Source organism: Lethenteron reissneri, unplaced genomic scaffold (assembly GCF_015708825.2).
Source record: "Lethenteron reissneri isolate LAM-NWPU_2019-01 unplaced genomic scaffold, ASM1570882v1 scaffold_1638, whole genome shotgun sequence".
Classification (NCBI taxonomy): Eukaryota; Metazoa; Chordata; class Hyperoartia; order Petromyzontiformes; family Petromyzontidae; genus Lethenteron; species Lethenteron reissneri.
The window spans coordinates 2387052-2412767 of record NW_026891375.1 but is presented as its reverse complement, the minus strand read 5'-3'; the positions used below and the strand labels follow the sequence as shown (position 1 = coordinate 2412767).

At 52.6% G+C, this 25716-nt stretch overlaps 1 protein-coding gene across 1 annotated transcript; it reads right to left on the bottom strand.

The window, feature by feature from the left end:
• Positions 1–177: 177 nt before the first annotated feature.
• On the bottom strand, positions 178–19177 carry LOC133362961 (venom prothrombin activator pseutarin-C non-catalytic subunit-like). Its single transcript, XM_061581938.1, has 10 exons — positions 19173–19177; positions 17071–17153; positions 16314–16436; positions 13949–14158; positions 12058–12204; positions 10476–10697; positions 6300–6465; positions 4693–4870; positions 2542–2638; positions 178–185 (listed from the first exon to the last, which is right to left on the bottom strand). Exons 1-10 carry the CDS (start codon positions 19175–19177, stop codon positions 178–180), a joined length of 1239 nt encoding a protein of 412 aa, XP_061437922.1.
• Between the last annotated feature and the right edge of the window lie 6539 nt (positions 19178–25716).

The following is a 25716-nucleotide window of genomic DNA, read 5'->3' as shown; positions in this document are numbered from 1 at the left end:
TTAATTTGCTCGCTCACTCATTCATTCGCTCGCTCACTCGTTCATTCACTCACTCGCTCTCTCACTCGTTCATTCGCTAGATTGCTCGCTCACTTACCTCGCTCGCCCGCTCGCTCGCTCGCCCGTTCGCTCGCTCGCCCACTCGCTCATTTGCCACATTACTCACTCACTCATTCGCTAGCTCGCTTGCTCACTCGTTCATTCGCTAGATCGCAAAATCACTCGCTCACTCACTCACTCATTCGCTAGCTCGCTCGCTCACTTACTCGTTCATTTTCTAGCTCACTGACTCGCTCACCCACTCACTCACTCACCCACTCACTCACTCACCCACTCATTAACCAACTCACTAACCCACTCACTCACCCACTCACTAACCGACTCACTAACCGACTCACTCACCCACTCACTAACCGACTCACTTACCCACTCACTCACTCACCCACTCACTAACCGACTCACTCACTCACCCGCTCACTCACTCACTCACCCACTCACTCACTCACCCACTCACTCACTCACTCACCCACTCAGTCGGGTGGTGAAGGGTTCTCACAAACCAACCAAACAACCTAATGACGGCAACTGCCACCACGGTGATGAGTGGTGGTGGTGAGTTGTGGTGAGTGGTGGTGAGTGGTGGTGGTGAGTTGTGGTGAGTGGTGGTGAGTGGTGGTGGTGAGTTGTGGTGAGTGGTGGTGAGTGGTGGTGGTGAGTTGTGGTGAGTGGTGGTGAGTGGTGGTGGTGAGTTGTGGTGAGTGGTGGTGAGTGGTGGTGGTGAGTTGTGGTGAGTGGTGGTGAGTGGTGGTGGTGAGTTGTGGTGAGTGGTGGTGAGTGATGGTGGTGAGTTGTGGTGAGTGGTGGTGGTGAGTGGTGGTGGTGAGTAGTGGTGAGTGGTGGTGAGTGGTGGTGGTGAGTAGTGGTGAGTAGTGGTGAGTGGTGGTGAGTGGTGGTGAGTTGCAGTGAGTGGTGGTGGTGAGTGGTGGTGGTGAGTTGCAGTGAGTGGTGGTGCTGAGTGGTGGTGGTGAGTAGTGGTGAGTGGTGGTGAGTGGTGGTGGTGAGTGGTGAGTGGTGGTGAGTGGTGGTGAGTGGTGGTGAGTAGTGGTGAGTGCTGGTGAGTGTTGGTGAGTGTAGTGGTGAGTAGTGGTGAGTGGTGGTGAGTGCTGGTGAGTAGTGGTGAGTGGTGGTGAGTGTAGTGGTGAGTAGTGGTGAGTGGTGGTGAGTGGTGGTGAGTAGTGGTGAGTGGTGAGTGGTGGTGAGTGGTGGTGAGTAGTGGTGAGTGGTGAGTGGTGTTGAGTAGTGGTGAGTAGTGGTGAGTGGTGGTGAGTAGTGGTGAGTAGTGGTGAGTGGTGGTGAGTGGTGGTGAGTGGTGGTGGTGAGTGAGTGGTGGTGAGTGGTGGTAAGTAGTGGTGAGTGGTGGTGAGTGAGTGGTGAGTGCTGGTGAGTGTAGTGGTGAGTAGTGGTGAGTGGTGGTGAGTAGTGGTGAGTAGTGGTGAGTAGTGGTGAGTGGTGGTGAGTGGTGGTAAGTAGTGGTGAGTGGTGGTGAGTGAGTGGTGAGTGCTGGTGAGTGTAGTGGTGAGTAGTGGTGAGTAGTGGTGAGTGGTGGTGAGTGAGTAGTGGTGAGTGGTGAGTGGTGGTGAGTAGTGGTGAGTGGTGGTGAGTGGTGGTGAGTGGTGGTGAGTAGTGGTGAGTAGTGGTGAGTGGTGAGTAGTGGTGAGTGGTGAGTGGTGGTGAGTGGTGAGTGGTGGTGAGTGGTGAGTGGTGGTGAGTGGTGGTGAGTGAGTGGTGGTGAGTAGTGGTGAGTAGTGGTGAGTGGTGGTGAGTAGTGGTGAGTGCTGGTGAGTGTTGGTGAGTGTTGGTGAGTGGTGAGTATAGTGGTGAGTGGTGGTGAGTAGTGGTGAGTGAGTGGTGAGTGGTGGTGAGTGGTGGTGAGTGGTGGTGAGTAGTGGTGAGTGCTGGTGAGTGTTGGTGAGTGTTGGTGAGTGATGGTGAGTGGTGGTGAGTGTTGGTGAGTGGTGGTGGTGAGTGGTGGTGAGTAGTGGTGGTGAGTGGTGAGTGGTGGTGAGTGTTGGTGAGTGGTGGTGAGTGGTGATGAGTGGTGGTGGTGAGTGGTGGTGAGTGGTGATGAGTGGTGGTGGTGAGTGGTGGTGAGTGGTGGTGAGTGGTGATGGTGAGTGGTGCTGAGTGGTAGTGAGTAGTGGTGAGTGGTGGTGAGTGAGTGGTGGTGAGTGGTGGTGAGTGGTGGTGAGTGGTGATGGTGAGTGGTGCTGAGTGGTAGTGAGTAGTGGTGAGTGGTGGTGAGTGAGTGGTGGTGAGTGGTGGTGAGTGGTGGTGAGTAGTGGTGAGTGGTGGTGAGTGGTGGTGAGTGGTGAGTAGTGGTGAGTGGTGGTGAGTGGTGGTAGTGAGTGTTGGTGAGTGTTGGTGAGTGGTGAGTGCTGGTGAGTGGTGGTGAGTGGTGGTGAGTGGTGGTGAGTAGTGGTGAGTGGTGGTGAGTAGTGGTGAGTGGTGGTGAGTGGTGGTGAGTAGTGGTGAGTGTCTCACTGGAGTTGGAACAGTCTGTAGGTCCCCACTCGCTGTGAAAGGGGATGCCGAAGGGGTAGATGCAGTGCGGCCGTGACGCCAAGTTGAGGAAGACGATCTGGGGACGAGGAGATAGGGGACAGAATCATGTTGGTCAACCACCACCAACAACAACAACAACACTAACAACACCACCACCAACAACAATACTAACACCAACAACACCACTAACACCACCACCACCAACACCACCACTAACACCACCACCACCAACAACAACACCACTACTACTACCACCGCCACCATTACCATCATCACCAACAACAACAACACCACCACCACTAACACCATCACTAACACACCTAACACCACCACCAACACCACCACCACCACTTACACCACCACTACTACCACCACCACCACCACTATCACCACCACTACTACCACCATCACTAAGACCACCAACAACAACACCACCACCACCACTAACACCACCACCACCACTACTTACACCACCACCACTAACACCACCACTAACACCACCACCACCACCACTTACACCCGCACTACCACCACCACTACCACCACCACTAACACCACCACTTACGCCCGCACTACCACCACCACTACTACCACCACTACTACCACCACTACCACCACCACTACTACCACCACTACCACCACCACTACTACCACCACTACCACTAACACCAACACCACCACTACCACCACCACTACCACCACTACCACTAACCCCACTACTACCACCACAATGGTGGTGATGATGGTGATGATGTTGATGTTGGTGATGGTATTGATGTTGACGATGGTGAAAGTGTCAATGGCGGTGATGTTGCGACTGATGACGATGTTGACGATGGTGATGATGGTGACGACGGCGCTACTGATGATGATGGCGCAACTGATGACGATGATGACGATGACGCTACTCATGATGATGGTGATGATAACGATGACGCTACTGATGACAATGGCGCTACTGATGACGATGATGACGATGGTGATGATGGTGACGATGGCGCTACTGATGATGATGATGATGACGATGGCGCTACTGATGATGATGGTGATGATAACGATGACGCTACTGATGACGACGATGACGATGGTGATGATGGTGACGATGGCGCTACTGATGATGATGACGCTACTGATGACGATGGCGCTACTGATGATGATGATGACGATGGCGCTACTGATGATGATGATGACGATGGCGCTACTGATGATGATGGTGATGATAACGATGACGCTACTGATGACGACGATGACGATGGTGATGATGGTGACGATGGCGCTACTGATGATGATGACGCTACTGATGACGATGACGCTACTGATGATGATGACGCTACTGATGATGATGACGCTACTGATGATGATGACGCTACTGATGATGATGATGACGCTACTGATGACGATGACGCTACTGATGATGATGACGCTACTGATGACGATGATGCTACTGATGATGATGGCGCTACTGATGACGATGATGACGATGACGCTACTGATGACGATGGCACTACTGATGATGATGGCACTACTGATGATGATGGCACTACTGATGATGATGGCGCTACTGATGACGACGATGACGATGGTGACGGTGGTGATGACGATGGCGCTACTGATGATGATGACGCTACTGATGACGATGGCGCTACTGATGACGATGATGACGATGGCGCTACTGATTATGATGGCGCTACTGATGACGATGATGACGATGGCGCTACTGATGACAATGATGACGATGGCGCTACTGATTATGATGGCGCTACTGATGACGACGATGACGATGTTGACGATGGTGATGATGGTGACGATGACGCTACTGATGACGATGATGCTACTGATGATGACGATGACACTACTGATGATGATGGCGCTACTGATGACGATGGCGCTACTGATGACGATGGCGCTACTGATGATGATGACGATGATGCTACTGATGATGACGATGACACTACTGATGATGATGGCGCTACTGATGACGATGGCGCTACTGATGATGATGGCGCTACTGATGATGATGACGATGACGCTACTGATGACGATGACGACGATGACGATGATGACGATGGCGCTACTGATGATGACAATGACGCTACTGATGACGACGACGGTGACGATGCCCATCCCCACCTCGACGAACTCGTTGACGTTGGCGCGGATGATTGGCCCCAGGATGCCCAGGTAGTCGTCCTTCTCCATTTGCGCCTCCTCCGAGAATGAGTCGTCCTCGTAGCGCACGAAGATGGACTTCTTGTACCAGCGGCCGATGCGCTGCGGCCCGTTCTGCAGGTACGTCGCTTGCAGCTCCCTGCCGCCACGGGAGATCGTCACGGGGGGGGGGGGGTCATGGTGGTGGTGGTGGGGGTTGTGATGGTGATGATGATGGTGATGATGATGGTGATGATGATGGTGGGCGTTGTGGTGGTGGTGATGGTTGTGATGATGGTGGTGGTGATGATGGTGATGATGGTGATGATGGGGATGATGATGATGGTGGTGGTGGTGATGATGGTGATGGTGGTGGGTATGATGGTGATGATGGTGATGATGATGATGGTGATGATGATGGTGGGGGTTGTGGTGGTGGTGATGGTTGTGATGATGGTGATGATGGTGATGATGGTGGGTGTTGTGATAATGGTGGTGATGGTGGTGGTGATGGTGATGATGGTGATGATGGTGATGATGATAGTGATAGTGGTGATGATGGTGATGGTGATGATGATGATGGTGGTGATGATGATGGTGGTGATGATGATGGTGGTGATGATGACGGTGATGATGGTGGTGATGATGATGGTGGTGATGGTGGTGATGGTGGTGATAGTGATGATGATGATGGTGATGATGATGATGGTGATGATGGTGATGATGATGGTGGTGATGATGGTGATGATGGTGAAGATGGTGGTGATTGTGATAGTGATGATGGTGATGATGGTTATGATGATGGTTATAGTGATGATGGCGATGATGGTGATGATGATGGTGATGGCGGTGATGATGGTGATGATGGTGATGATGGTGGTGATGATGGTGGTGATGATGGTGATGATGATGGTGATGATGGTGATGATGATGGTGATGATAGTGATGATGGTGATAATGGTGATGATGATGGTGGTGGTCACGGTGATGATGATGTCGATAATGATGATGACGGTGATGATGGTGGTGATGATGATGATGGTGATAGTGATGATGGTGATGATGATGATGATGGTGATGATGGTGATGATGATGATGGTGATAGTGATGATGGTGATGATGGCGATGATGGTGATGATGATGATGGTGATGATGATGATGGTGATAGTGATGATGGTGGTGATGGTGATGATGATGGTGATGATGGTGATGATGGCGATGATGGTGATGATGATGATGACGGAGGTGATGGTGGTGATGGTGATGATGATGGTGATAATGATGGTGATGATGGTGATGATGGTAATGATGATGATGATGATGACGGTGATGACGATGACGGTGACGATGATGATGACGGTGATAACGATGATGATGACGACAACGACGACGATGACGACGACGACGATGATGATGATAATGATGATGGTGATGGCGGTGATGACGTTGATGACGGTGATGATGGTGGTGATAATGATGATAATGATAATGATGACGACGACGATGATAATGATGACGATGATGATAATGATGATGACGATGATGATGACGACGGCGATGACGATGACGCGGGTGCCTGCAGCCCTCACGCTGGTGCCGAGTCCTGCAGGCTGGTGCCGTAGTCCCACAGGACCTCGACTGCGGCGATGAAAAACTTCCAGGTGTGCGGCGCTTTGCTGAGGATGCTGCGACGAGGCTGCGAGCCGGGCGAGTAACCCTCACAGCGCACCACCTGGAACGGAGCCTGCAGACCGGCTGATACGGTGGCACAGAGAGACACGTGGGTAGAGACTCATAGAGTGGCTCAGAGACTCATAGAGTGGCTCAGAGACTCATAGAGTGGCTCAGAGACTCATAGAGTGGCACAGAGACTCAGAGAGTGGCACAGAGACTCATAGAGTGGCGCAGAGAGACACGTGGGGATGTAGCATAGAGACCCCTAGAGTGGCACAGAGACTCATAGAGTGGCACAGAGACCCCTAGAGTGGCACAGAGACTCATAGAGTGGCACAGAGACTCATAGAGTGGCGCATAGACTCAGAGAGTGGCACAGAGACTCAAAGAGTGGCACAAAGACGCATAGAGTGGCAAAGAGACTCAGAGTGGCACAGAGACTCATAGAGTGGCACAGAGACTCATAGAGTGGCGCAGAGAGACACGTGGGGATGTAGCATAGAGACCCCTAGAGTGGCACAGAGACTCATAGAGTGGCACAGAGACTCATAGAGTGGCGCATAGACTCAGAGAGTGGCACAGAGACTCATAGAGTGGCACAAAGACTCATAGAGTGGCAAAGAGACTCAGAGTGGCACAGAGACTCATAGAGTGGCACAGAGACTCATAGAGTGGCGCAGAGAGACACGTGGGGATGTAGCATAGAGACCCCTAGAGTGGCACAGAGACTCATAGAGTGGCACAGAGACTCATAGAGTGGCGCATAGACTCAGAGAGTGGCACAGAGACTCATAGAGTGGCACAAAGACTCATAGAGTGGCAAAGAGACTCAGAGTGGCACAGAGACTCATAGAGTGGCACAGAGACTCATAGAGTGGCGCAGAGAGACACGTGGGGATGTAGCATAGAGACCCCTAGAGTGGCACAGAGACTCATAGAGTGGCACAGAGACTCATAGAGTGGCGCATAGACTCAGAGAGTGGCACAGAGACTCATAGAGTGGCACAAAGACTCATAGAGTGGCAAAGAGACTCAGAGTGGCACAGAGACTCATAGAGTGGCACAGAGACTCATAGAGTGGTGCAGAGAGACACGTGGGGATGTAGCATAGAGACTCATAGAGTGGCACAGAGACTCAGAGAGTGGCACAGAGACTCATAGAGCGGCACAGAGAGACACGTGGGGTGTAGCATAGAGACCCTTAGAGTGGCGCAGAGACTCATAGAGTGGCACAGAGACTCAGAGAGTGGCACAGAGACTCATATAGTGCCACAGAGACTCATAGAGTGGCACTTAGACCTGTGAAGTGGCATAGAAGCCAGCTGCTCGTTCACTCACTAACTTACCTACTCAGTCACTCACTCACCCACTCAGTCACCCACTCACTCACTCACTCGCTCACTCGCTCACCCACCCACTCACCCACTCACTCACCCACCCACTCACACACTAACCTATTCACCCACCCACCCACTCACTCACCCACCCACTCACACACAAATCCACTCGCCCAGTCACTGACTCACTCACCCACCCACCCACTCACCCACTCACTCACCCACCCACCCACTCACTCACTCACCCACCCACCCACCCACCCACTCACTCACTCACTCGCCCACTCACTCGCCCACCCACTCACCCACCCACCCACCCACTCACCCACCCACTCACTTGCCCACCAACTCACCCAATCACTCACTCGCCCACCCACTCACCCACCCACCCACTCACCCACCCACACACCCACCCACCCACTCACCCACCCACCCACTCACTCACTCACTCACTCACTCACCCACTCACCCACTCACCCATACACCCACCCACCCACTCACCCACCCACCCACCCACTCACTCACTCACTCACCCACCCACTCACTCACCCACCCACCCACCCACCCACCCACCCACCCACTCACCCACCCACCCATCCACTCACCCACCCACTTACTCACCCAACCACCCACTCACTCACCCACCCACCCACCCACTCACCCACCCACCCACCCACCCACACACCCACCCACCCACCCACCCACCCACTCACCAACCCACCCACCCACTCACCCACTCACTCACCCACCCACCCACCCACCCACCCACCCACCCACCCACCCACCCACCCACCCGCCCACCCACTCACTCACCCACTCACCCACCCACCCACTCACTCACCCACCCACTCACTCACTCACTCACCAACCCACCCACTTACCCACCCACTCACCCACCCACCCACTCACCCACCCACTCACTCACCCACCCACCCACCCACCCACCCACCCACTCACTCACTCACTCACTAACCCACCAACTCACCCACCCACTCACTCACCCACTCACTCACTCACCCACCCACCCACCCACTTACCCACCCACCCACTCACCGAGCAGGTGAGCGTGCTGAACACTCGCCCCTTCCCGGTGAACTCCGGCGCCACCTCCAGCGTGGTCGACTCTCCGGGGTCGAGGGTGACCACGGAGCGAGCCAGCCCCACGTCGACCACTCACCTCACCCACCCACTCACTCACTCACTCACTCGCTCGCTCGCCCACCCACCCACTCACCTACCCACTCACTCACTCATCTCACCCACCCACCCACTCACCACCATCACCCACCCACCCACCCACCCACCCACTCACCCACCCACCCACTCACTCACTCACTCACTCACCCACCCACTCACTCACTCGCCCACCAACTCACCCAAACACTCACTCGCCCACCCACTCACCCACCCACTCACTCACCACCCACCCACCCACCACCCACCCACCCACCCACCCACGCACTCACTCACTCACCCACTCACTCACTCACTCGCCCACCCACCCACTCACTCACTCACTCACTCGCCCACCCACTCACCCACCCACCCACTCACCCACCCACTCACTCACCCACTCACTCACCCATCCACCCACCCACCCACCCACCCACCCACCCACTCACTCACTCACTCACCCACCCACCCACCCACTCACTCACCCACCCACCCACCCACTCACTCACCCACTCACCCACCCACCCACTCACTCACCTACCCACCCACTCACCCACTCACTCAATCACCCACCCACCCACTCACCGAGCAGGTGAGCGGTGAGCGTGCTGAACACTCGCCCTCTGCCGGTGAACTCCGGTGCCACCTCCAGCGTGGTCGACTCCCCGGGGTCGAGGGTGACCACAGAGCGAGCCAGCCCGATGTCGACCACTCACCTCACCCACCCACTCACTCACTCACCCACTCACTCACTCACTCGCTCGCCCGCCCACCCACCCACCCACGCACCCACTCACTCACTCACTCACCCACTCACTCACTCACCCACGAACCCCCTCTCTCTCCCACCAACTCACCCAATCACTCACTCGCCCACCCACTCACTCACCCACCCACTCACCCATCCACCCACCCACCCACTCACTCACTCACTCACCCACCCACTCACCCACCCACCCACCCACCCACCCACTCACCCACCCACCCACCCACCCACTCACCCACTCACTCACTCACTCACCCACTCACTCACTCACTCACCCACCCACCCACACACTCACCCACCCACCCACCCACACACTCACCCACTCACTCACCCACTCACTCACTCACTCACCCACCCACACACTCACCCACCCACCCACCCACACACTCACCCACTCACTCATCCACTCACACACCCACTCACACACTCACCCACCCACCCACCCACTCACCCACTCACTCACCCACTCACTCACTCACTCACCCACCCACCCACCCACCCACCCACCCACCCACTCACCCACCCACCCACCCACCCACCCACCCACTCACCCACCCACTCACCCACCCACTCACTCACTCACTCACCCACCCACCCACTCACCCACCCACCCACCCACTCACCCACCCACTCACCCACTCACCCATCCACCCACTCACTCACTCACCCACCCACCCACTTACCCACCCACCCACCCACTCACCCACCCACCCACCCACTCACCCGCCCACTCACACACCCACCCACCCACCCACTCACTCACCCACCTACTCACCCACTTACCCACCCACCCACTCACCCACCCACCCACTCACCGAGCAGGTGAGCGGTGAGCGTGCTGAACACTCGCCCCTTCCCGGTGAACTCTGGCGCCACCTCCAGCGTGGTCGACTCTCCGGGGTCGAGGGTGACCACGGAGCGAGCCAGCCCCGCCTCGACCCCCACCACCCCCTCCACGTGCACCGAGAAGACCCCCGAGGCGGATGGGGGGCACAGCAGGTGGAGGGTCGTGTTCTCCCTCGCGCACAGAGTCAGCCCTGGGGGCGGGGGGCGGGGGGGCGGGGGGGGCGGGGGGAGGGCGGGGGGAGGGCGGGGGGGGAGGGCAGGGGGGGGCAGGTGAGGGGGGTTAAAGGTCACTCTGCGTTGCAGGGTCGGCTGGGGCTGAGTCTCTGTGTGTCTCTATGAATCTCAGTGAGTCTCTATGATTCTCTATGAGACTCCGTGAGTCTCTGTGTGTCTCTATGATTCTCTATGAGACTCCGTGAGTCTCTGTGTGTCTCTACGAGTCTCTATGAATGTAATTTAGTCTCTGTGTGTCTCTATGAATCTCAGTGAGTCTCTATGATTCTCTATGAGACTCGTGAGTCTCTGTGTGTCTCTACGAGTCTCAATGAGACTCCGTGAGTCTCTGTGTGTCTCTACGAGTCTCTATGAATCTAATTTAGTCTCTGTGTGTCTCTATGAGTCTCTATGAATGTCAGTGAGTCTCTGTGTGTCTCTGCGTGTCTCTACGAGTCTCTGTGAGACTCCGTGAGTCTCTGTGTGTCTCTATGAGTCTCTATGGGACTCCGTGAGTCTCTGTGTGTCTCTACGAGTCTCTATGGGACTCCGTGAGTCTCTATGTGTCTCTACGAGTCTCTATGAATGTCAGTGAGTCTCTGTGTGTCTCTGTGTGTCTCTGCCGCACCTGGGATGTGTCCCCGCTCGATGCCGTTGACGGTGTAGGTGAGTTTCTGTGTGTCTTTGTGAATCTCAGTGAGTCTCTGTGTATCTCTATGAGTCTCTGTGTGTCTCTGTGTGTCTCTATGAATCTCAGTGAGTCTATACGTATCTCTATGAGTCTATGTGAATCTCTATGAGTGTCTGTGTGTCTCTATGAGTCTCTGTGGATCTCTATGAGTCTCTGTGTATCTCTATGAGTCTCTGTGAATCTCTATGAGTCTCTGTGTGTCTCTATGAGTCTCTGTGAATCTCTATAAGTCTCTGTGTGTCTCTATGAGTCTCTACGTATCTCTATGAGTCTCCGTGTGTCTCTATGAATCTATATGAGTCTCTATGAGTCTCTATGAGTCTCTGTGTGTCTCTGTGTGTCTCTGCCGCACCTGGAATCTGTCCCCACTCGAAGCCGTTGACAGTGTAGGTGAGTCTCTATGAATCTCTACGTATCTCTATGAGTCTCTGTGTGTCTCTATGAATCTCTATGAGTCTCTGTGTGTCTCTATGAGTCTCTACGTATCTCTACGAGTCTCTGTGCGTCTCTATGAATCTCTATGAGTCTCTGTGAGTCTCTGTGTGTCTCTATGAATCTCTACGTATCTCTATGAGTCTCTGTGAGTCTCTATGAATCTATATGAGTCTCTATGAGTCTCTGTGAGTCTCCGCGTGTCTCTGCCGCACCTGGTATGTGTCCCCGCTCGAAGCCGTTGATGGTGTAGGTGAGCTCGCTGCGGGCGCTGTACCAGCTGTGAGCCTGCGAGTCGGAGGCGAACGCCAGCACGATGGATCGCTCCGCAAGCTTCTGACGGCCGTGCGCATCCAGCGAGCCTGGGGGGGGGGTGCCGAGTTTGGAGGAGAGCCAGAGAGCCATGGGCTGGCTTGCAGAGCCGCAGACTTGCTCAGAGAGCCATAGACCGGTTCTGAGAGCCAGCGAGCCAAAGACTCACTCAGAGAGCCAGAAAGACATAGACTTCACTCAGTGAGCCATAGACTGGCTCAGACCGCCAGAGAGCCGTAGCTTCACTCGGAGAGCCAGAGACTGGCTCAGAGAGCCATAGCTTCACTCAGAGAGCCAGAGACTGGCTCAGCGAGCCAGAGGGTCATGGACTTACTCAGAGAGACTTAGACTCCCTCGGAGAGACGCTGGCTCGCTCAGAGAGCCAGAGAGCCATGGGCTGGCTTGCAGAGCCGCAGACTTGCTCAGAGAGCCATAGACCGGTTCTGAGAGCCAGCGAGCCAAAGACTCACTCAGAGAGCCAGAAAGACATAGACTTCACTCAGTGAGCCATAGACTGTCTCAGACCGCCAGAGAGCCGTAGCTTCACTCGGAGAGACGCTGGCTCGCTCAGAGAGCCAGAGAGCCATGGGCTGGCTCGGAGAGTCGCAGACTCACTCTGAGAGAGCCAGAGAGCCACGTGTTTCAGAGGCAGAGAGTCGTTGACTCCCTTGGAGAGACGCTGGCTCGCTCAGAGAGCCAGAGAGCCATGGGCTGGCTTGGAGAGCCGCAGACTTTCTCAGAGAGCCAGAGACCGGCTCTGAGAGCCAGCGAGCCAAAGACTCACTCAGAGAGCCAGAGAGACACAGACATCATCAGAGAACAAGAGAGCCATAGCTTCACTCGGAGAGCCATAGACTCGCTCAGACCGCCAGAGAGCCATAGCTTCACTCAGTGAGCCAAAGACTAGCTCAGTGAGCCAGAGGGTCATGGACTTACTCAGAGAGCCGTAGACTCCCTCGGAGAAACGCTCGCTTGCTCAGAGAGCCAGAGAGCCATGGGCTGGCTCGGAGAGCCACAAGACTCTCTCAGAGAGCCAGAGACCGGCTCTGAGAGCCAGAGAGCCACGTGGAGTCTATGTCTGAGAGCCAGAGAGACGTTGACTCCCTCGGAGAGACGCTGGCTCGCTCAGAGAGCCACACACACACACGTGTACACACACACAGACACGTGTACACACACACACACACGTGTACACACACACACGTGTACACACACACACACAGACACACACACACGTGTACACACACACACGTGTACACACAGACACGTGTACACACACGTGTACACACACACACACACACGTGTACACACACACACGTGTACACACACAGACACGTGTACACACACACACACGTGTACACACACACACGTGTACACACACACACAGACACACACACACGTGTACACACACACACCGTGTACACACACACACGTGTACACACAGACACGTGTACACACACGTGTACACACACACACACACGTGTACACACACACACGTGTACACACACACGTGTACGCACACACACGTGTACACACACACGTGTATACACACACGTGCACACACACACACGTGTACACACACACACGTGTACACACAGACACGTGTACACACACGTGTACACACACACACACGTGCACACACACACACACGTGTACACACACACGTGTACACACACACACCCGTGTACACACACACACACGTACACACACACACGTGTACACACACACACACGTACACACACACACGTGTACACACACACACGTGCACACACACACAGACACACACACACGTACCATTCCTACAGACGACGATCGCTCCGTAGAGCCCCGAGCCCGAGTCCTTGACGGTGTCCACGTGTGAGTGGTAGGCGTAGGTGAGGCACTCGGGGTCGACATCTGTGGGCCCCTCGGCCACCCGCCACACGTACGTGTGTCGCTGGCCGGGGGCCACGGCGTCGTCCGCCTTGTCCTGCTCGGTGGAGGTGCCGTCCGCGTAGGCGGCGCCTGGCGGAGGTCGAGCCGCGGCGGGGGGGGGCAGCATGAGTTTCGTCGTAAGTTTTGCGGTGAGTTTTGTCGTAAGTTTTGTCGTGAGTTTCGTTGTAAGTTTCATCAGAAGTTTCATCTTAAGTTTGATCATAAGTTGCGTCGTTAGTTGAGTCGTAAGTTTCATCGTAAGTTGCGTCATAAGTTTTGTCGTAAGTTTTGTCGTAAGTTTTAGCGTAAGTTGCGTCATAAGTTTCGTCGTAAGTTTTGTCGTAAGTTGCGTTGTAAGTTTTGCCGTGAGTTTCGTTGTAAGTTTCGTTGTAAGTTGCGTCGTTAGTTGAGTAGTAAGTTTCATTGTAAGTTTTGGCGTAAGTTTCATCGTGAGTTTCGTTGTAAGTTTCGTTGTAAGTTGCGTCGTTAGTTGACTCGTAAGTTTCATTGTAAGTTTTGGCGTACGTTTCATCGTGAGTTTCGTTGTAAGTTTCGTTGTAAGTTGCGTCGTTAGTTGAGTCGTAAGTTGCGTTGTAAGTTTTGCCGTGAGTTTTGTTGTAAGTTTCGTTGTAAGTTGCGTCGTTAGTTGAGTGGTAAGTTTTGTCGTGAGTTTGTCGTAAGTTTCATTATAAGTTTCGTCGTAAGTTTTGTCGTAAGTTGCGTGGTAAGTTGTGTCGTTAGTTGAGTCGTAAGTTTCATTATAAGTTTCATCGTAAGTTTTGCCATGAGTTTCGTTGTAAGTTTTGTCGTTAGTTGAGTCGTAAGTTTTGTCGTAAGTTTTGTCGTAAGTTGCGTGGTAAGTTTTGTCGTTAGTTGAGTCGTAAGTTTTGTCATTAGTTTCATTATAAGTTTCGTCGTAAGTTTTGTCGTTAGTTGAGTCGTAAGTTTCGTTGTAAGTTTCGTCGTAAGTTTTGTCGTAAGTTGCGTGGTAAGTTTTGTCGTTAGTTGAGTCGTAAGTTTCATTATAAGTTTCGTCGTAAGTTTTGTCGTAAGTTGCGTGGTAAGTTGCGTCGTTAGTTGAGTCGTAAGTTTCATTATAAGTTTCATCGTAAGTTTTGCCGTGAGTTTCGTTGTAAGTTTTGTCGTTAGTTGAGTCGTAAGTTTTGTCGTAAGTTGCGTGGTAGGCTTTGTCGTGAGTTTCGTCGTAAGTTTCATTATAAGTTTCGTCGTAAGTTGCGTGGTAGGCTTTGTCGTAAGTTGCGTGGTAGGCTTTGTCGTAAGTTGCGTTGTTAGTTTCATTGTAAGTTTCGTCGTAAGTTGCGTCGTTAGTTGAGTCGTAAGTTTCATCGTAAGCTGTGTTGTGAGTTTTGTCGTAAGTTTTATCGTAAGTTTCGTTGTAAGTTGCGTTGCAAGTTTTGACGTGAGTTGCGTTGCAAGTTTTGTCGTAAGCTGTGTTGCTTAGTTTTGTCGTAAGTTTCATTGTAACTTTTGTCGTAAGTTTCATCAGAAGTTTCATCAGAAGTTAATCTTAAGTTTGATCATAAGTTACGTCGTTAGTTGAGTCGTAAGTTTCATCGTAAGTTTCGTTGTAAGTTTCATCGTAAGTTTCATTGTAACTTTTGTCGTAAGTTTCATCAGAAGTTTCATCAGAAGTTTAATCTTAAGTTTGATCATAAGTTACGTCGTTAGTTGAGTCGTAAGTTTCATCGTAAGTTTCGTTGTAAGTTTCATCGTAAGTTTCGTTGTAAGTTTTGTCGTAAGTTGCGTGGTAAGTTTTGTCGTGAGTTTCATTATAAGTTTAGTCGTAAGTTTTGTCGTAAGTTGCGTCGTAAGTTTTGTCGCAAGTTTCATTATAAGTTTTGACGTAAGTTGCGTGGTAAGTTGCGTCGTAAGTTTTGTCGTAAGCTTCATTGTGAGTTTCGTCGTAAGATTTATCGTAAGAGAGTCAGCGCCATATAACCTTCCAATCCCACTGCCGATCCCAAAGAGACAGAGAGACCCCTATTGATCCCAGACAAACTCCTACTGATCCCAGACAGACTCCTACTGATCCGAGAGAGACAGAGACCCAGAGAATCAGCGCCATATAACCTTCTAATCTCACTGCCGATCCCAAAGAGACAGAGAGAGACCCCCCAACTGATCCCAATCCTCATCCACAGAGGCAGATCCCTATAAGGGGGGTCCCTCTCCCCACTCACACCCTCCCCGCCCCCCCAGCCCCCCATCCCCTTGTCGAACTCACCCTCGGAGCTCTTGCGGTATGCGACGCCGTGAGCGTGCATGCTGTAGGGCTTGCTGGCCCTGTTGAGGAAGACCACTTCAATGGTGTCACCCACCTCCGCCCTCAACACGGGGCCCAGGAGACCTGGAGGGGAGGGGTGGGGGGGGTTGGGAGTTGAGGGGGGGTCAGTGGGACACTAGCCCCCCCCCCCCCTGTCCCCACGTGCCCAGCCATCGTGGTTGGAGTAGAAGTTGAACACGTGGTGGGCTTTCGCAACCAACGTCATCCACAATAGAGGTTTTTGTTTAATGGGTAGGGTGAGAACGTTGGCCGAAAATACAGCAGCGGGATTCGTGAGGGTCGGCGTCGAACCCACGACCTCCTGGGTACCAGGCGAGGTAGTTAACATCTCCTAGACACCGTGATGATGATGAGAGAGAGAGACGCAGACTCCACATATACAACAGGCATCGTCAGGGTCAGCGTCGAACCCACAACCTCCTGCGTACCAGGCGAGGTAGTCAACATCTCCTAGCCACTGTGGGTGTCAAGGTCGTGATCGAACCCACGACCTCCTGCGTACCAGGCGAGGTAGTCAACATCTCCTAGCCACTGTGGGTGTCAAGGTCGTGATCGAACCCACGACCTCCTGCGTACCAGGCGAGGTAGTCAACATCTCCTAGCCACTGTGGGCATCTGGGTTGGGATCGAAACCACGACCTCCTGTAGACCAGGCGACGTAGTTAACATCTCCTAGCCTCCGTGGCACGCCATGTACCTTGCCAGGGCTCTGTGGGGATATCGTCTTGGAAAGTCGCGTCTTTGTACCCCACGAACACGGCCTTGGTCTCCCAGCGTGCCCTGCGTGGAGCCAATCACAACGAGTGGGGGGGTGGGTAAAGTACCAAAATGGGGAACACGTGGGGGTCACGGGGGTAGTGGTGGAGCGGTGGGGGGGAGATCACTCGTAGCACACGGGTCACTCTGTTATCATCGTCAACACCATTGTCAACATCAACTCATCATCGTCATCATCGTCATCATTGTCGTCAACATCAACGTCATCATCGTCATCATTGTCGTCAACATCAACGTCATCATCGTCATCATTGTCGTCAACATCAACTCATCATCGTCATCATCATCGTTAACATCAACGTCATCATCGTCATCATCATCGTCAACATCAACGTCATCATCGTCATCATCATCGTCACATCAACGTCATCATCGTCATCATCGTCGTCAACATCAACGTCATCATCGTCATCATCATAGGTAACACAACGTCATCATCGTCATCATCATCGTCAACATCACGTCATCATCGTCATCATCATCGTCAACATCAACGTCATCATCGTCATCATCGTCGTCAACATCAACGTCATCATCGTCATCATCATCGTCAACATCAACGTCATCATCGTCATCATTGTCGTCAACATCAACGTCATCATCGTCATCATCATCGTCAACATCAACGTCATCATCGTCATCATCATCGTCACATCACGTCATCATCGTCATCATCATCGTCAACATCAACGTCATCATCGTCATCATCATCGTCAACATCAACGTCATCATCGTCATCATCATCGTCAACATCAACGTCATCATCGTCATCATCATCGTTAACATCAACGTCATCATCGTCATCATCATCGTTAACATCACGTCATCATCGTCATCATTGTCGTCATCATCGTCGTCATCATCATCATCATCATCGTTAACATCAACGTCATCATCGTCATCATCGTCGTCAACATCAACGTCATCATCGTCATCATCATCGTCAACATCAACGTCATCATCGTCATCATCATCGTTCAACATCAACGTCATCATCGTCATCATCATCGTAACATCAACGTCATCATCGTCATCATCATCGTCAACATCAACGTCATCATCGTCATCATCATCGTTAACATCACGTCATCATCGTCATCATCATCGTCAACATCAACGTCATCATCGTCATCATTGTCGTCAACATCAACGTCATCATCGTCATCATCATCGTCAACATCAACGTCATCATCGTCATCATCATCGTTAACATCAACGTCATCATCGTCATCATTGTCGTCAACATCAACGTCATCATCGTCATCATCATCGTCAACATCAACGTCATCATCGTCATCATCATCGTTAACATCACGTCATCATCGTCATCATCATCGTCAACATCAACGTCATCATCGTCATCATTGTCGTCATCATCGCGTCATCATCATCATCAAAGTCGTCATCATCGTCGTCATTATCGTCATCATCGTCGTCATCATCGTCATCATCGTCAACATCAGCGTCATCATTATCGTCATCATCGTCGTCATCATTATCATCATCATCGTCGTCATCATCATCGTCATTATCATCGTCATCATCGTCGTCGTCGTGATCATCATCATCGTCATCATCATCGTCATCATCGTCATCACATCATCGTCATCATCATCATCATCATCGTCATCATCGTCATCGTCATCATCGTCATCATCGTCATCATCATCGTCATCACATCATCGTCATCATCGTCATCACCATCGTCATCATCGTCATCACCATCATCATCGTTGTCATCATCATAGTCATCATCATCGTCATGATCGTCGTCATCATCATCATCATCGTCATCATCATCACCGTCATCATCATCGTCATCATCATCATCGTCATCATCATCGTCATGATCGTCGTCATCATCATCGTCATCATCATCATCATCGTCATCATCATCATCATCGTCGTCTCACCTCGCGTCCCGAAGTCCCAGGGTCTCTCTTCGGGCCGCCAGAAAGTGTCGCCACGTCCTGGCGTGACCCAGCGGCACCACCACCCGCCACCACCACCACCAGCCACCACCTCATGGTGGGGCCTCAACCACCACCACCAACACCACTGCCTACTGCGTAGAGCTGATTGGAAACGAAAGGACAAATCGAGATGCAGTTCATGTTAATGATGGTGGTGGTGATGCTAATGATGGTGGCAGTGCAGTGATGGTGGCGATGATGATGGTGATGGTAGAGGTGATGGTGACGGTGATGTTAATGATGGTAGTGATGATGTTGACGATAATACACTATACACTACTATACATGACTATACACTATACACTACACTAGACACTACTCTACTATAAACTACATTATACATTACACTATACACTACTATAAACGACACTATACACTACTATACACTATACTATGCACTACTATACACTACACTATACACTACACTATACACTACTCTATACACTACACTATACACTACTATACACTACACTATACACTACACTGTACACTACTATACACTACACTATACACTACACTGTACAAGGAAGTTCAACGACATTCTTACAAACAAACAACACACAAACTACATAGAGGTACACACAACCAACGCCACAACCAGAACAAAAATAGACATTCGCCACTAATTGGCTGTGACATCACCACGACGCTTGTGCCAGGCCAAGTGCAACCTTGAGGCCACGTGAAGTGTCGAACGCCCGCTGGCAGGAGGTCACGGGGGCAGACCCAGGTGCCACGGGTCGACTGACGAGATGACCGAGATGACTGGCTGATGCACCACCTGTGCCCCCTACTGTGCCAACTTGCTGTGCTTAGCCACCCGGCGCTACGCTCGTTGTGTGATGCGTCGCGCCTCCGCCCTCCGTTGTTGTTGGAGGGCGACTGCCTCCACTGCCCAGTAGCGTCCGTTCACGAGCCTCCTCTACAGAGGCCGTTCTTGACACCGCTGGTACCGGTCATTGGTAAGTCCCACTTACTCCACATCCTCCTGTACCACATCACTCCATCTCTTCTCCAGCCCGTGCCACGCACCGTTTAGCCCCCTCGATCCGGCTGAACAAAAGTTATTTAGGCATGCGGTGGCTGGGCATGCGGGCTACATGACCCAGCCAACGCAGCCTTGCCTGCCATAGGAGCTCACCGATGGGGCTTTGTCCAGATCTTTCAAGGATTTTTGAGCTCTTCACACAATCCAGTCTGGTTCAAACCCAAGATGGATCGTAGGCAGGCCAGCCTAAATGTTTCTAACTGGCGACAATGTTCCACTAGCGGGGGTCCACGTTTTGCAAGAATAGAGGGAGGTTATGACCGTGGCCGAGAAGACCTGAAGCTTCGTGCGGAGTGACAAACCAGGTAGCTTCCACACAGCGTTACACAACCGATGAAAAGATGATGCCGCTCGACTGATTCGGAGTGAGACCTCTGCTGTTAAACCGGAGCCGGTCATGAGCACACTGCCCAGGTATGGGAAACTCTCCACTCTCTCCACAACTGCCCCATCACCGATTGGGAGTTGTGGGGGTGGAGTGCCCGATGGTACAAAATACCCAGGCAGGTGCTTCGTTTTAGTGGGGTTGATGGTAAGGCCCCACCTTTTAGTGGCACACTCCAGTTTCAGCAGCAGCGTCTCCAACTCCTTCTCTGAGTGAGCCGCAATTACCAGGTTGACCAATAGGGAGCCATCTTTTGACCGCACCCGGGCATCGATCAGAGTGTAGATCAGCTCCACGGTAGGTCCTGGTGTCAAGGACATGGGCCCGCATCCACTGGTCCTTCACTACGTAGTCCAGCAGATGTTCTTGCTTAGACCCGGCATGCATCCATGATGTTGTATGGATGCGCCGATGCTGGAACAGCGTGTTGGTAATTACAAGTCCATGGGCTGCACAACAATCTAGCAGCCTCCTACCGTTGTTTTTGAGCTGATCTGGCCCATGCCTTCCAATCACTCCAGACCAGGTGCCAGCATCATGACCAACTCGGGCATTAAAGTCACCCAACAAGATGACTCTTTCCCGAGGGGCCACTTTAGCTAGCACCTGTGACAGGAGTTTATAGAAGGCATCTGACTCATCAGCCTGGCCTGCATCCCTCCACGGATGTTCGTCTTCGGTCGGGACATAAGTAACCATGACCACCACTCCTCGCCTCCGGTTGATGGCAAGGCAAGCCCAAAGTAGCCTGGGGCTTACAGCTTCCCACACCTTACTGCCACGCTCCCACGCCCCCTTCATTATTTTGTTCAGAAGAAGAGCCACTCCCTGTTGTTTGGCAGTCTCCTGCCTCGAGTAGAAGACTGTCCACCCCTCATGGTGGCAGGAGCCAGAGCCGGTCCACCGGACCTCCTGAATACCACAGATATCCAGGTGGTACCGGTCCAGCTCCCGACAGAGGAGTGGCAGCCTCTCCTCCGCAGTGAGCGTTCGAACATTCCCATGTGGCCATTCGTAGTGGCTTTTTGTTGTTGTTTCTGGAGGAGCCCCGAGGGTGAAAATTCAATCTCCTGGCTCCGCCAAATGGGGTTTGGGCCAGGAGACAGCATAGACGCCTGTCCCCCCGGGCCTCCGGCCAATCTTGTTAATAACATTTTTTGTTTGTAGTTAGGGGTTACCCAGCCCCTCGCACCCATCCAGAGCCCCCATTTAGCCGCTGTAGTGGTCACAGACGCCACGCACCACACACACCACACACACACCACACCACACACCACACATACACACTACCGCAAACACACACCCCGGTCAACACACACTCACACACACATCCACCCCACACACCACACCACACACCCGCACACACCACATCGCCACCACCCAGCCTGCACACATCCACACCCACACCCAACACCACCACACCACAGCACACCATCAAACACCACACACCACACCCACACCACACACACCCACACCCACCGGCACACATAACACCCACATACACATGCACCCACACATCACCCTCACATCAATCACACCACACACATCACCCACACACCACACACACACACCACACACACCACACACAACACACCACACCCACCACAACACACCACACACACACACCCCACACCAAACACACACACCCCACACACACACCACACACACCACACACACACACACCACACACACACACCCCACCTTACACACACCACACACACCCAACACACACACCACACACACTACCACACACACACACCACACACACACCCACACAAACACCCACACCACACAACCACACACACCACACACACACACCACACACACACCACACACACCACACCACACACACACACACACACACACACCACACACACACACCACACCACACACCACACACACCACCACACACAGCACCACACACCACCACACACACCACACCACACAACACACCACACACACCACACCACACACACACCCACACACACACGAGGGGGGACACGTGCCCACACCGAGCTCGCTGGGGCTTGGGTGCGCTAACCGCTGCACCACCGCTCCCCAACGGAATGGAACAACAACATACCATCAACAACCCCACACCACCACCATCCATCACAACAACAACACCACACCACCATCATCAACAACAAACACACCCACACCACCACCACCATCATCAACACCAACACCAATACCACCACCACCATCATCAACAACATCATCAACACCACCACCACCAACACCAAAAACAACACACACCACACCACCCACCACCACCACCATCAACACAACAACCACAATCATCATCATCAAACAACATCACCCACACCACCACCACCACCATCCAACAAAACACCCACATCATCATCATCAACAACATCACCCACACCACCACCACCACCATCAACAACAACACCCACATCATCATCATCAACAACATCACCCACACCACCACCATCACCACCAACACCACCCACCACCATCACCACCAACACCATTACCACCAACACACCATCACCACCAACACCACCACCTACACCACCATCACCACCAACACCACCACCATCACCATCTCAACCAACACCATCACCACCCACACCACCGCCATCACCACCCAACACCACCATCACCACCACCACCACCATCACCACCAACACCACCCCACCACCATCACCACCAAACACCATTACCACCAACACCACCATCACCACCAAACACCACCACCATCACCATCATCACCAACACCATCAACCACCACACCACCACCACCCATCACCACAACACCACCATCACCACCAACACCACTACCATCACCACCAACACCACAACCACCACCATCACCACCAACACCAACACTATCACCACCACCATCACCACCAACACCACCAACCACCATCAACAACATCACAACCACCACCACCACCACACCACCACCAACAACAACACCACCCACACCACCACCACCACCAACAACAACACCACCCACACCACCACCAACAACACCATCCACACCACCCACCACCCACACCACCACTATCACCACCCACACCACCAACCACCATCATCACCACCAACACCACTACCATCACCACCCACACCACCACCACCACCAACAACACCACCACCACCAAGCAACACAACATCACAACCACCACCACAATCAACACCACCCCACACCACCACCAACACCACCACCATCACCCCCAACACCAAACCACCACACACCACCATCACCACCAACACCACTACCATCACCACCAAGACCACCACCACCATCACCCACACCACCACCATCAACAACACAACCATCACCACCAACACCACCACCATCACCACACACACAAACACCACCAACACCACCATCACCACCAACACCCACTACCATCACCACCAACACCACCACCATCACCACCAACACCAACACCACCAACACCACCATCACCACCAACACCACTACCATCACCACCAACCACACAACCACCACCATCACCCACACCACACCATCAACACCACCACCACCACCACCACCACCAACACCACCACCATCACCACCAACACCAACACCACCAACACCACCATCCCACCAACACCACTACCATCACCACCAACACCACCACCACCATCACCCACACCACCACCATCAACAACACCACCATCACCACCAACACCACAACCACCACCATCACCACCAACACCACCATCAACAACACCACCAACAACACCACCCACACCACCATCAACACCACAACCAACAACACCACCAACACCACAACCACCATCACCACCACCACCACCGCAGCAGCACCCTTGTCCCTCTGGCAGCATGAACTATTGGCAAGGTAATATTAAATAAATAACAAAATAACAATAAATAAATAAATAATGATGCTGTTGATTGAGTGAACATACCACGTGAACTTGGGAGCAAGTCGACACAGGAATTCAGTCCCCTGCGCATATTTGGGAATGGTTCATTGAAGCCTGCGGATGGGAAGAAAGTGGAGATTCACGCAGAGAGACTCCAAGTCTGTGTGGTCTCTGTGTGTGAGTCTGGTGTGGTATGTGTGTGTCTCTGTGTGTGAGTCTGTGTGAGTCTGTGTGCAGAGTCTGTGTGTGTGTGTGTGTCTGTGTGTGTCTGTGTACGGAGTCTGTGTGTGAGTCCTGTGTGTGTCTCTGTGTGTGAGTTCTGTGTGAGTCTGTGTGCAGAGTCTGTGTGTGTGTGGTCTGTGTACGGAGTCTGTGTGTGAGTCTGTGTGTGTGTCTGTGTGTGAGTCTGTGGTCTGTGTACAGAGTCTGTGTGTGTCTGTGTGTGTCTGTGTCTGAGTCTGTGGTTCATCGAAACCTGTGGATGGGAGAGAATAGAGATTGACGTAGACAGAGACTCCAAGTCTGTGTGTGTCTCTGTGTAACGGAGTCCTGTGTGTGTGTCTGTGTGTCTGTGTACAGAGTCTGTGTGTATCTGTGTGTGAGTCTGTGTGTGAGTTTGTGTGTGTCTGTGTGTCTCTGTATCTGAGTCTGTGTGTGTCTGTGTGTGAGTCTTATGGTTCATTGAAGCCTGCGGATGGAGAGAATAGAGATTCACGCAGACACACTTCAAGTATGTGTGTGTCTGTGTACAGAGTCTGTGTGTGTCTGTGTACAGAGTCTGTGTGTGTCTGTGTACAGAGTCTGTGTGTCTCTGTGTGTCTCTGTGTGTGAGTCTATGGTTCATTGAAGCCTGCGGATGGAGAGAATAGAGATTCACGCAGACACACTTCAAGTATGTGTGTCTGTGTACAGAGTCTGTGTGTGTCTGTGTACAGAGTCTGTGTGTCTCTGTGTGTCTATGTGTGTGAGTCTATGGTTCATTGAAGCCTGCGGATGGAGAGAATAGAGATTCACGTAGACAGACTCCAAGTATGTGTGTGTGTGTGTGAGTCTGTGTGTGTCTGTGTGTGTGTCTGTGTGTGTCTGTGTACAGAGTCTGTGTGTGTCTGTGTACAGAGTCTGTGTGTGTCTGTGTGAGTCTGTATGTCTGTGTACAGAGTCTGTGTGTGTCTGTGTGAGTCTGTGGGTCTCTGTGTGAGTCTGTGGGTCTCTGTGTGAGTCTGTGGGTCTCTGTGTGAGTCTGTGGGTCTCTGTGTGAGTCTGTGGGTCTCTACGTGAGTGTGGGTATCTGTC

Excerpts from the sequence above, each read along its gene's own strand:
- LOC133362961 (XM_061581938.1), bottom strand. Across the intron at positions 10,698-12,057 it reads CGAGCGGGGACACATACCAG|GGCTGACTCTGTGCGCGAGG; the intron begins GTGCGGCAGAGA and ends CCCCGCCCCCAG. Across the intron at positions 4,871-6,299 it reads CTGCAGGACTCGGCACCAGC|GGAGCTGCAAGCGACGTACC; the intron begins GTGAGGGCTGCA and ends CCGTGGCGGCAG.